This window comes from Falco biarmicus, chromosome 5, assembly GCF_023638135.1.
Source record: "Falco biarmicus isolate bFalBia1 chromosome 5, bFalBia1.pri, whole genome shotgun sequence".
NCBI lineage: Eukaryota > Metazoa > Chordata > Aves > Falconiformes > Falconidae > Falco > Falco biarmicus.
Window position 1 is genome coordinate 38,717,711 of NC_079292.1, and position 12,379 is coordinate 38,730,089.

Here is a 12,379-nt window from a genome sequence, read left to right on the forward strand (position 1 = left end):
AAATATCTTAGTTGCAAATCCAGATGTCCCCTTTATTGAAAAAAAATTAAAAATTAGCTCTATCATAGAAATTCTGATCCAAAACCACTGATCAGACCAAACCCATTCATTTCAAGAATTTTGAATCCAATCTTTAAAGGTCATGTTCAGTAAGGTTCCTGCCAATGTGTATCTACCAGTGCTTCGCTGGGAGTCAGTGGCTTGCTGCATGCCAGAGGTAATGAGATGATGACTGGTATGGCAGACACATCAGCTTTTCCGGATGTCTGTGCTGCCAGTTGTCCCTCTGGTGCTTGGAGCTGAAATGAAGGTGTGCTTTCTTTTGTGTTCACATAAGCAAACTGAAGCTTGTGTTCCCAAAATCTTGTCTGCTTTTTTTCCAATTACACTAATGAGTGGTCAAATCAAAGATTTTAGCTTTAATGGAAAGCTTCACATTGCTTATGTTCTTAGATCACACATCTGCAGCAATGTCACCACCATTGCTGATAGACTGTGAATAAACTAAATTCAGATTTTTCCCTACCAGCTGTTAGGTGCCTATAAAAGAATATATTGGAAAATATTGAAATTAATTGAATGAAGGAACTGGACAATATATTTCTTTTTCATGTATCTTTGATGTTTAAACAGAGAAAGCTTAGATGAAAATTGTGGCTTAGCTGTGGTTGCATAAGGTTTTGTTGCTTAGATGTGGCAGCTTCTAACACTTATTAAACTATTGAAAATATGCAAAAATACTCTGTGTGTGTGCGGTTTTGTGTGTGAGAGATTTTTCTGGTTTATTTGTATCCTTCCTATCTGCAGTGACACACTGAGACTGATATGACATATTGAAATTACTGAAGTGTAGCAGAAAGATAACCTACATTTGTTTTCCATGTCAATCAGTATGAACAAAGCAAATAGACTACATGAACAAGAAAACCCACCTTTTTCCTAGTCACTTAAGAGCAGGACTGTGATTTAGAGCCCAATCTGGAAAATGGTACATTATAACCACTAATTTTATTTCTTTTCCTGATAACAATAACCCCTCCTCACACACTTGTTTGAGTATTGTGGCTTAGAATAGTGACTAATCACTCAAGGAAACAGATGAAGCAGGCTGGTATCTGCTGAAATATTGTTTGTTTTTCCTTGCAGATGATTATTAAAAGAAGTAGTTCCATTATAGTCCTTAATGCAATTACTCATGTGGATATGGTTTACATGAATGAAGACTGCTTATGTGCCTACTTTGAAAGACTGGGTCACTGTAGTATTTCATATGGGATGTCTTCCTGATTATACCCAAGATGGCAAAAAGGCCAAATTTTGTATCATATTAGATGCAATATGGATTGAAACTCGTGGCTAAGAGTGATTGAAACTCATGGCTAAGAGACATTTCCATTCCTCTCCTTATTGCTGATCTGTTGCTTCTTGTCTTTTTTTTTTTTTTTTTTTTTGAGGGGGAACTTTAAAAACCACGGACACAAACAAACAAAGCTTTGCACACTTTACATAGTCTGTCTGACCTCAGAGGAATTACCTGAAATAGAATAAAATAAGATACATTTATTTTGTGTAAGAGTGCAGAGCTGCAGTGTCTGTAAGCCAATATAGGAACTGGTTTCCACAGGAGGCGGTAATCGTGTTTCCATGGCTGCCTGCTCCTGATGCTTCCCTATGGCTGAAACTGCTTCTCAGTAGTCTCTGCACCCAGTTCTAGGAGCTAAACTGGTAGCGAACTATCCCTACAAAAAAAGGGGATCTTTTTCTGCTGGTCTAAATCCCTATTGTTCAGTCATCACTGTCAAATGACAGTGTTCACGCAAGCAAGGGATGAAAGAGTGAGGAAAAAGGGATGAAGGATCTTCTTTTCCTTCCAGTGGCTGTTAGTGGTTAGCTGGGTTTAGCTGTATCACCCAGTTGTGCCAGTGTCTTTGCAGAGAGCCTTCGTGATGGCTTTTTTTTCAGTTTGTACGTGGCTACTGCAATGATGGGGAACCTGCAGACGGAGTTTATTTCATCTAGCCCACGGCAACATGTTTTCTTCCTCTTTGATAATGGCCAGTGTCTGTGTGAATGCATGACCTGTGTGACTTTCAGGAAATAAAAGATTCAGATAGCTGAGCATATATGGGTGTCAGAACCGAACATGAATGTTTAAGTGGTGCAGCTAGGAAATGGTGATCATAACAAACAGTGGAATTCAGAAGATGTTCCTTGATTTGATGCTAGGTTTGTGTATAACACGGCATCTGTGCTAAATACCTTATTTTCATATTTGTGAGCTGAAAAATAATAACCTTGAACAGTAACTTGCCTTCTGACCTGGAAGAAACTTCCAACAGAAGTAGAGGAGTAGGAGCCATAACTTAGTGCCAGGTGCACTGTTCAAATATGACTGAAATTTCATTCACCTGAAGGAAAGAAATTTGAAGTTGCCATGAAGGAACAAGAACAGGTAGAATTTACATACATTTAAAGGTCTTTGCTGTGTATGTTTAAACACACTCTTTAAGTGCATTCAGTTTTATGTAAAATGAAGAATAATAATTACTTAGCTTTGTTTTCCCCAGGAAAATGGTTATGAACACTTTAGCTTTTGGTGTACCAATATCATATTGATTTATGAGATAGTTATTGATGATTTCACTACATGAAAAATGCTGTAAAAGTGCCAGGTTAATTACAGGATATACCATTAATGGGTGAGATATGGTTATGTCTGTTTTCCAAGTTATGCTCTTATAATGGTGCTATATCTTCTGGAACATAATATAAACATATATTATGTTGTGCATAATCATCAAACTTCACAGCCTGTACACATATATATCTCTGAGTCTCTTTCTTCAGTCCTTCACATTGATTTCAGGAAGGATTACTTGCATTAGCAGAGAATGCAGGACTGGGTGTTTGCAGTGGTTTTGAATAATGAATTTCTGTAGGATTCCAGAAACGACACTCAGTTCCTCAAACATTTTCTGCAAAGCAAGCAGCATACTTTAAAGTCTGTGCTAGGAGAAAAGGAAACAAAACCAAAACGTGAATCTCCTAAAGTACTATCCTCCTTTCGTGGAATGGTTCAGTGGCTTAATGAGGTTAATTTGTATTAGGTTGTGGGAAATCCTTTATCTCCTGTATAGAGGCTTTCATTTCACATGAATGTGACAGATACTGTACTTACTGCACTGGAACTTAATTATTTGATAGCATAAGGAGCTGAAATCCCTACGTTTCCTCTCAAGGAATATTCATTGCTTACTCTAGATGGTAAATAGAATCAAGAAGATGGTTGGCCTAGATTTTCCATGTTTGAAATATCTTTGTATACTTTTCTAGGTTGTTTTGGTTTTATACCTAGAAAATGTCAAAGCAGCTTTATTAATAAAGATTCCCCAAATACTATTAGTAGTATGTATGTGATTATTCTTTGTTCTCTCCTATTTTTCATGTATCTTTTCCCCCTTTGAAATGCTTTTCTGTATTGTATATGAATGTAAGTGACCATTTCATTTAATTACACTCATTTTCCATAAGAGCCCTAAAATGCCTGATTTTCTTTCCCTAATTACTACAAAACAAGTCTTTCAAAAGTTTTGTTTCAGTATGAACATTTATCTCACAGAATTTTACAGCAGCTCTCTTAACTGGCTTCCATTTCAGATGGCTGTTGGTGCACATTGTACTTTTTTTTTCTCTTAGCAGGTATATTATGGCATTTCTGTAGGCCTGATAGGGCAGTGTAAATCTATTTAATAAGAGAGCAAGGAGACAAGATTTCAGGATCAGTTATACACATCAGAATACAAATAAGGACTGAAAACTAATATAGTGAAAAATACAATATAGAGAAAAATATAGTGAAGAAAGTGGGACTAAGTTCACATCCTAGCACTAGATTTGCTTTCTTTTGTAGATTCAGTATCGGATTTTTATGTACCTTTCGTAAAATACAAATAAGTGAATTTGTGTTAGTATGTATGTGTATAAGATGTGTAATTGCCTATCAAAATAAAAATTAATGTGAACTTACAAAATCAGCATGTTTGTTCTACTATATATTATACATTTGAAATATAACCTAATAATCATAATAAAATAATATTTTTTTAACATATTCACAAATAAAAAACCTTATAACCATTTTATTGGGAAAAATGAACGTATTTAAATTGTTTTATTGGCATATATACTAGTGAAATTGTTTGGAAAATAATCAAAAGTAATTTTTACAGCAGACTGTGCTGGTAGCTGTAAAAATATTTGCTCAGCATTGAAGGTATGAAAATATCAGAGACTGCAAAATTTGGGCAGATAGTATGAATTCCTTTCCTCATCCTCTGTTGAGTTAAAAATGATACATAATTTAAAAAAAAAGCATTTTTATGCAAAAAAAAAGAGATTTCCCCCTAGATTTCTCATTTATATGTAACATTTCACTGTATGACAATATGATGGATCATGGGTTAATTGTTTGCATTGTGTTATATCATTTCAGCTGTAGTACAGCATGATGTGGTGGAGTATAATCTAACCTGACTAACTAATATGATGCAGTGAGTGATGACAAAGATGACAGACTGTTCAGTGGACTTTGTTCTCCTGAAAATTGCATAATTGGCTGAATGAAATGTTTAGTAGTTTATGTTTTGTTGATGAAGACCCAGGGTCTAATTGCTGCCTGTGGCTTTTGCCTCTAGGCACGTTCTTGGAGTCCATAGCCTACATCAAGTCTGTGCTCCTTCTTGAAGCCTTTTGGGAGCTGATTCTGTGCAATAACAACTGAGTGGATCCAGAGATCAATGTTGGGCTCCTGAAAGCCTGTCAGTACGGCCTTTGTCTCATGGAAGCTCTCATTTATTGTTGCCATTAGGGACATGAAAGGTAGCTGAAGCATTCGGTACATAGGCTTTGCATTAAGCATACAAAAAGTTAAAAAGCAGCAGAAATAGAGGACTTAAGGATACTGTTAAAACACATACTGCTTTGCATAATTAATATTTATCCCTGTACAAGGTTGTAGGTTAATACCAGCTAAAAGTTCAGATTTCGTTCTCTCTTCCTTCTGATGGAAACGAACTATCCCCAGAAATATCTGATCTTGTATCAGTAACCACTGAAGGTTCTGTTAAAACGACTTTTTCTGAACTCCAGATCCTTTGTTAACTGGCTGCTGAACCAGAAAGGGTAGTTTGGTTGCTCCCCCCTTACCAAATTGGCCCTCTCATAGGACTCCAGTAGCATCATTCTAGTGATCAGTTAGAGCAGCATGGGTAGGGGTGATGGGTACTGGATATGGGATAATGAAGATTATCCTGTTGCCTCCCACATTTGAAAAATTTGATTCCCCATGTTCCCAGGCTTGCTTTGCTCTGCCAGGCAGAGAGATTTAAAATGTGATTTCTTAGTAGATTTTATTTTGGGGTTTTGTTTGAGGGCTGTCCCTGTATCCTGCTGGTTCTTCTCTGTCCATCTGTAGGAAGGTTTTGGGATATCATTCCAAAAACTGCATCCACCCTGGACATAAAGTCTGGAGACAGATTCTGAAAACATATGCATGTATGGGTATTTTAACACTGATACACTTCCATTTCAAAGTTTCTCCCTTGGGGGGAAAAAAAAATCTTGGTAAAGATACACAGCTGTTTATGAGAGTCCAGAAATTAATATAGTTTCTAGCTTAGTTTTGTAATGTTTCTGCTTCCTGCTTCACTGGAACAGTTGTGTATGTAGCCTTCTCCAATTTTTCTTCTTTAGCCACTGTTTTCTCTCTGACATGGTTATACTACATTTGGAAAATAAATCAACTTTACATTCTAGTGTTAGTACCATTATAATTCTAGTTTCATACATAGCAGATTGCCTTATAGAGCCAAGTTCAATGCATTTCTAATTTAAAGAAAAAAAACACCCAAACAGTATGATGCTACCTCAGAATGTTATCAAATTGCTCATCTTATTTTCACAGCTCACCATGTTAAAACTGGGACGTGTGAAGTGGTGGCACTCCACAGATGTTGCAATAAGAACAAGATAGAAGAAAGATCACAGACAGTGAAGTGCTCCTGCTTCCCTGGGCAGGTAGCAGGTACCACCCGGGCAGCTCCTTCTTGTGTTGATGGTGCGACTACCTCTATTGCTTCCTTTTGTTGCATGTTCCTAGAGGGGTTTGCTTGCTTAAAGTTAGCAATGAGAACCACTCCATTAAAGTTAACTATTTAAAATAAGAGTAGGAAAGCTTCTGAATTTTGAAGGGCATGTCCAAGGTGAATAGGAGGAAGGTGGGAATAATGAATTTTTTGCTTTACTCTGTGGAAATGCCAAGCAAAATTATTAGATGGCAGTGAAAGAGACCTCTTGAGAAGTTAGATTTCATCTGACTGGCAGAGTGTCCTCAGAGCTGTATGAAATTCAGTTAATTAAAGTGTTTATGCAAAATCTACATGAGCATATAATTTTCATGTGCTGCAGTCTTACATTTTATTATATTTTTTTTTTTTATCATACACTAACAAACAAGCAAACAACACAGTTCCGGCTGTTTTTTAGTCTTTTTAGAACAACACTATTTTTCCTGTTCACAGTGCAATATTAATGTTTTACTTAACAAATCTAGCATAGGCTCATATGTTTTATTTGGGAAATACTAGCTCATTTTTCACATCTCTTTCTCTGAAGGAGGTGCAGGATGGATTCACCCTTTACATGATCTCTTTACTGTTGATATGTTGTTGACTGTCAGAAAAGCTGTAAATATGTCATCACTGGGGAATAAATTTAATCAGGCTATGCTAGACTACATAGTAGATCAGGCAAAATATACTGAGTTGAAAGAAGAGGTTCTACTTAAAACTTTGAAATCTGGCTGAAGAATAAGATATGAGGGTTGGAAAGAAATGCTATGAAATTAGTTCCTGAACTGCAGTAAATTAGAATAAAACCACAGTAAAGAGGTTGACTTTGAAGCACATAGCATCTTGCACAAATTTAGATCTAATTTCTTATGAAGGTTCTGAGCTGGCTGAAAATAACAGCCCAGCTGTCAGTCAATATATTTCTAACATTCTCTTGGAAAACAGAAGAAATGTTGCAACACAATGACATATTAAAGTGTACATGCACAAGTGTTTGTTTTCCTCTCTTGTAGCTTCAATAGTGGAGCAGAAATGGTGGTGCCACATGCAACCATGTCTTGAAGGGGAGGAATGTAAAGTTCTTCCAGATCGTAAGGGATGGAGCTGTTCCTCTGGGAATAAAGTGAAAACAACTAGGGTAGGTATGATACCAACCTGACATGTTACCAACAAGTAAAAAAAAAAAAAAAAAAAGTGCACAGGAAATTGCGTGCACATGGAAGACACAAGTTGAGAAGACTAAAGATGTGTGGGAAGAGATTCATACTGGGATTGGACTTCCTGGTCCTGCACACTTTTCTCAGCATACTTTGCAATTGCTTGAACACGGTAAGCAGTGTGCCACACCTTCTCAGGTAAGCAGTGGAGATAGTAGAGTTGAACCCTTCTTCAACTACCAGTAATGATCAAATGTATTATAATCTGATATGTATTTCTCCCTGAAACCAGTCGCACAGTCTATACACTCAGCTAGGCTCTTCATTCACAGGGTAGCAAAGTGCATTTTTATCAATAACATGGAATTACAGTGTTTCCCTGTAGAAACTGCTGAGTATGGTAAGCATTTGATGTGTCATTACAGTATGATCTTCTGGTTCTTTCCATCTTGTATGACTGGTATTTACTAAAGAATTTTGACAGAATTTCAGTGAGTTCCTTTCCTCCATTTGACACTTTTTATATTATTGATTCAAAATTACATTAACAGAAATACCTCTAACATTCATCATATACAATGCTTGAAAACAAAAGTGCTGTCATCTCTGCTTTTTAGTGGCTAAGAGAAATAGAAGAATAACAAATCATTCAGATAAATGTTAAGCACTCACTCAAACTTCCTAAAACTATAGCGTTGTATCTCTGTAGGGTCAACACAGTTCTTCATCAACATAAAACAGATTAAAATGCACTCTGCAGATACACGTGCATGCATGTAAACATAAACACCTTCACCCCTACACTCCACCACACATACTGATGACCAGTTTTGCTTTTAAGTATTTAGTGATTGTAGTGTCAGACCATAATTTGCTAGGGTGATGTTTACTTTACACAGGTATTTGAGTGTCCATGTCATTTGACAGAAATCTGCCTTGAATAGGCACTAAATTGCTGGGACACCTTGGTTGTAGTGAAATATAGTGTGTGCTAACTGAATTATATTCCTTCTGTTCCACAAAAAGCTCTACATGTCTCAGTTTCTGTATGTACATGTCTTTAAAACATTTTTACATTCTTTGAAGGAAGGACACTTCCTAAATGTTTGATACACAATTCCACTCCTAAATCCTCTTTCAAATGTGTTTTTTTCTGAAGCTGACCTTGCTTCAATGCTGCCCACACTTTGTACATGCCAATGCAAGTCTGATGATATACATGTAAAATGTGTGTGCGTTTGCAATGTAAATGGAAGGAATTAGATAGAAATTAGTAATAGTAATAGAAATAGAAAAATAATTATGTGTGTCTGTGTGTTTTTAAGTTTGTCCTGGCTACTTCTGCATGGCACTGTTAGTCTTAAAGAATGCGTGCTGTTTTGTATTAACTGTGAGTGTTTATTTGCAAGTAAAAACGTGGGTCTGGATTACCTTTCTGTAGGAAAAAAGAGGTCACAAAACAGGGAGATATCAATTGGAATTGCCTTGAGGAGATTTCTTTGAAACCAGGTGGCAGGTGAATGAAGGTCTTTATCTTTCCAGATGCAGGGGGCTGAGATTTTAACAGACATCATTCTGATGCCCAGAAAAATATACATTGCTTTTGGAAATGTGAAGGATTCTATGTGCTAAGAGAGCAGCTTATTATCAAAAAGCAAGTACTTTTCCCTAATATGTAGTGACTGCAATATTTTTGTAGCTCCTCTTTCTGCTCCCTGAAGTGTATATAAATAAAAGGAAAAATTCTAAAGTGCTCTGTGTCTTCAAAATGCCATTTTTGTGAGAAACATAAAAAGAACTGTACAAAGAGTCAGTATTAAGAAGTCATGAATAATAAGTTTCTGATTGTCAAATGAAATAACCCTTATGTGATTATCATGTATAATGTAAAAGCATAAAGAAACAAAGGGAACTGAACAGCTTGGGTGATTTAAGTCCGTTGCAGAAAAGCCTTGTGAAGGCTTTCCTGAAAGGCCTAAGGAACTCTATATTCAACTCTAAACATTTTGTGTAAGTTTGCCTCCTTCATATACAAAAAGCCTAACCAACTGACTACTGAAGTGCGCTCTTCTCTTCTACAGGATACCCAGTTCAAAAGCAGCATCTGTGTTTACACATCTTGAGCTGTGATTAGTTAAGCGTTATGTTAGAGATAAAACCAGTGAAGGAGGGAGGTATTTTGCTTGTCCACCTCTGTTAGCATATTTAATTACACTATTGAAAGAAATGATCATAGCAACTTCTTAATAGTTATGGTATCAGTCACTAAGCAAAAGGCGAAGTGAATAATGGCAGAAAAGGAATTGATTTTTAAAAATGTGGTCTACTTGAGGTTTTGCATTTTTTTTTTCAGATATGGCAATCTAGTAAAGTAACACATGAATAATGAATTAGAAATAGCATGAATATTGTGGTACTCAGAATTAAAATGTGAAGAAAACAGGTGGAAATTATTTATCTTCATAATGCAAAACCAGGTATTATGGAAATGTTAGACTCTTTTTCCTAGTTTGTCTGCATATTAGTGGGAGAGGGCTGACATTAGGAGTTCACCATGGAAGAGGAATGAGTATGGCGGGGGAAGTGTGTATAAATAAACTAAGTCCTGAGTTAACTTGTGCTGGTTTAGAATTGATTGTTATGGGTTTGTGTAGCCTGCAGGAGGGGAAGGGGAGAAAAGGCAATGACAATTTAGCTAAAACAGTAATTTCTTTGACTTCATATAAGAAGTGCGTGTTTTGCCTTCCTGAGCATTACACCACAACAAAAGGATGTTCAGAAACACATAGGAGCATTATAAAATTAGCTGAGATTAGCACATAGCTGAGATCTAGCAGGCACGTTGTGGCATTCTCCTCCAGACTGAGAAACTTGTGAGAGGAAGGAATTGATTTTTTTTTTTCTATCTGACTAGCTTCAATGTTCTGATAAATAAATAAACACACAAAAAAAATTGCCACATTGCCCTCTTTAAATGATGACAAAAGTGTTACAAAAGGAGAAAATCCAAAGATTTTTTTTTTACCTTTGAAATATTTTTTCTTCTTACAGCCTTTTTCTGATATAACTGTTTTCATTCAAACTGCTCTTTTGGTTGTGTTTCCTTTTCTTTTTGCAAAATAAGGAAAATGTCTGTTTAAAACACAGGAATTTTCCCACCAGTTGAAAACTAAAAAATATAGCAGTATTATGTATAAAATTTACAATGACATTTTAAAAATGCTGTGAGTTTATATTAAACAAAGGAGCACATTAAAAAGACTAGAAAACAACATTTTGCAGTCAGATAATTGCTGATGAGAAATAATTTCACATTTCTTTCAGTTATGGGGTGTATTCCGTACCAGAGGTCTCTGGATAGAGTTTTTTTTAGGGGCAGATCTAGATGCCGGGCTTTCCTTGTATTTTTAAGAACAGTACATTGCCCTCTGTCTTTATAATAGAGACTGACTTTAAACAAAAGCACCAGAAGCTGCATGTAACCTATATGAAAGTGCACGCTGCAATGCCTCCTGTGGTCCCAGTTCCCCAGGCATCCACCCTGAGACTAGCTTGGAGCTCCTGGGCAGCCCATAAACCCATGTGTATTTCCAGCAGATACTAGAGCAGAGGAACACGGGTAAAGTCATGCATTCTGGGTCTCATCTTGAGATCCTGGAGCTGTGACATGACTGAAGAAGTGCACACTTGTGCCAGGGAGAGGGGAATGTCCCTGGGCTGATATTTTATGAAGATGTAGGGAAATATGCATTGATATTTTTCATGTGAAATGGAATAGAATAGACTATACCCTTTAGAAGGAACCTACAGCAATCACCTAGTCCAACTGCCTGACCAGTTGTGGTCATTTAACCCTGGCTGGACACCAGCTGCCCACCAAAGCTGCTCTATCACTCCCCGCCTCAAATGGACAGAGGAGAGAAAATATAACAAAAAGCTCACGAGTTGAGATAAGGACAGGGACATCACTCACTAACTACCATCATGGGTGAAACAGACTTGGGGAAATTAGTTTAATTTATTACCATTCAAATCAGAGGAAGTTAATGAGAAATAAACCCAAAACTTAAAAAAAACCACCTTCCCCCCGCCTCCCTTCTTCCCAGGCTCAACTTCACTGCTGATTTCTCGACCTCCTCCCCCTGAACAGTGCAAGGTGATGGGGAATGGGGGTTACGGTCAGTTCATCTCACATCTCTGCTGCTCCCTCCCCCTCACACTCTTCCCCTGCTCCAGCATGTGTCCCTCCCACAGGGCACAGCCCTTCAGGCGCAGGCTGCTCCAGCCTGGGTCCCCCGTGGGGTCACAAGCCCTGCCAGCAGACCTGCTTCAATATGGGCTTCCCACAGGGTCACAGCCTCCTTTGGGCATCCACAGCCCCCTTCGGGCACCCCTCTGCTGCGGCGTGGGGTCCCCAGGGGCTGCAGGTGGGGATCTGCCCCACCGTTACCCTCCATGGGCTGAGGGGCACAGCCTGCCTCACCAGGGGCTTCCCCAGGGGCTGCCGGGGAACCTCTGCTCCGGGCCTGGAGCCCCCCCTGCCCCTCCGTCTGCACCGGCCTGGGGGGCTGCAGGGGTGCTCTGCTCACACAGCCTCACGCCTCTCGCCTGCTGCAGTTGTGCAGGGTTTTTTTCCTTTTCTTAAATATGTTATCCCAGAGGTGTTACCACTGATGGACTCGGATCTTGGAGACAGCTGGCATTGGCTCTATCAGATGTGGGGGAAGCTTCTAGTAGCTTCTCAAGGAATCCACCCTGTATCAAAACCTTGCCACGCAAACCCACTACACCAATTCAGGGCTGACCAAATTAAAGTATGTTAATAAGGGCATTGACCAAATGACTCTTAAACACTGAGGGCTTGGGGCATCGACTGCCTTTCTAGGAAGCCTCTTCAAGTGTTTGATCACCCTCTTGGTGAAGAAATGCTTCCTAATATCCAGTCTAACCTGCCGTGGCACAGCTTTGAACCATTGGCAGTAATGAAATCGTACCTTGTCCTTAAGCTTTTAGTTTTATTTGGTAGAACTGCTTGTGGAATGAGGCATAGTTTAACGCTAAGTACTAAGTTCTGGTTAAAATATATGTAGTGGA

The 12,379-nt window shown here is 38.2% G+C and overlaps 1 protein-coding gene across 2 annotated transcripts in view; it reads left to right on the forward strand.

Moving 5' to 3' along the window:
• Positions 1-12,379, forward strand: part of TAFA2 (TAFA chemokine like family member 2) — a 192,004-nt gene that overhangs the window by 160,596 nt on the left and 19,029 nt on the right. For both annotated transcript variants that reach the window (XR_008822257.1, XM_056341638.1), the window contains exons 3-4: positions 5,963-6,115; positions 7,142-7,266. Coding sequence is in view for 1 of the 2 variants with exons in the window: in XM_056341638.1 (XP_056197613.1) it covers positions 5,963-6,115; positions 7,142-7,266 (278 nt within the window). In the remaining variant the exon portion in view is untranslated. The remainder of the gene's footprint in view (positions 1-5,962; positions 6,116-7,141; positions 7,267-12,379) is intronic.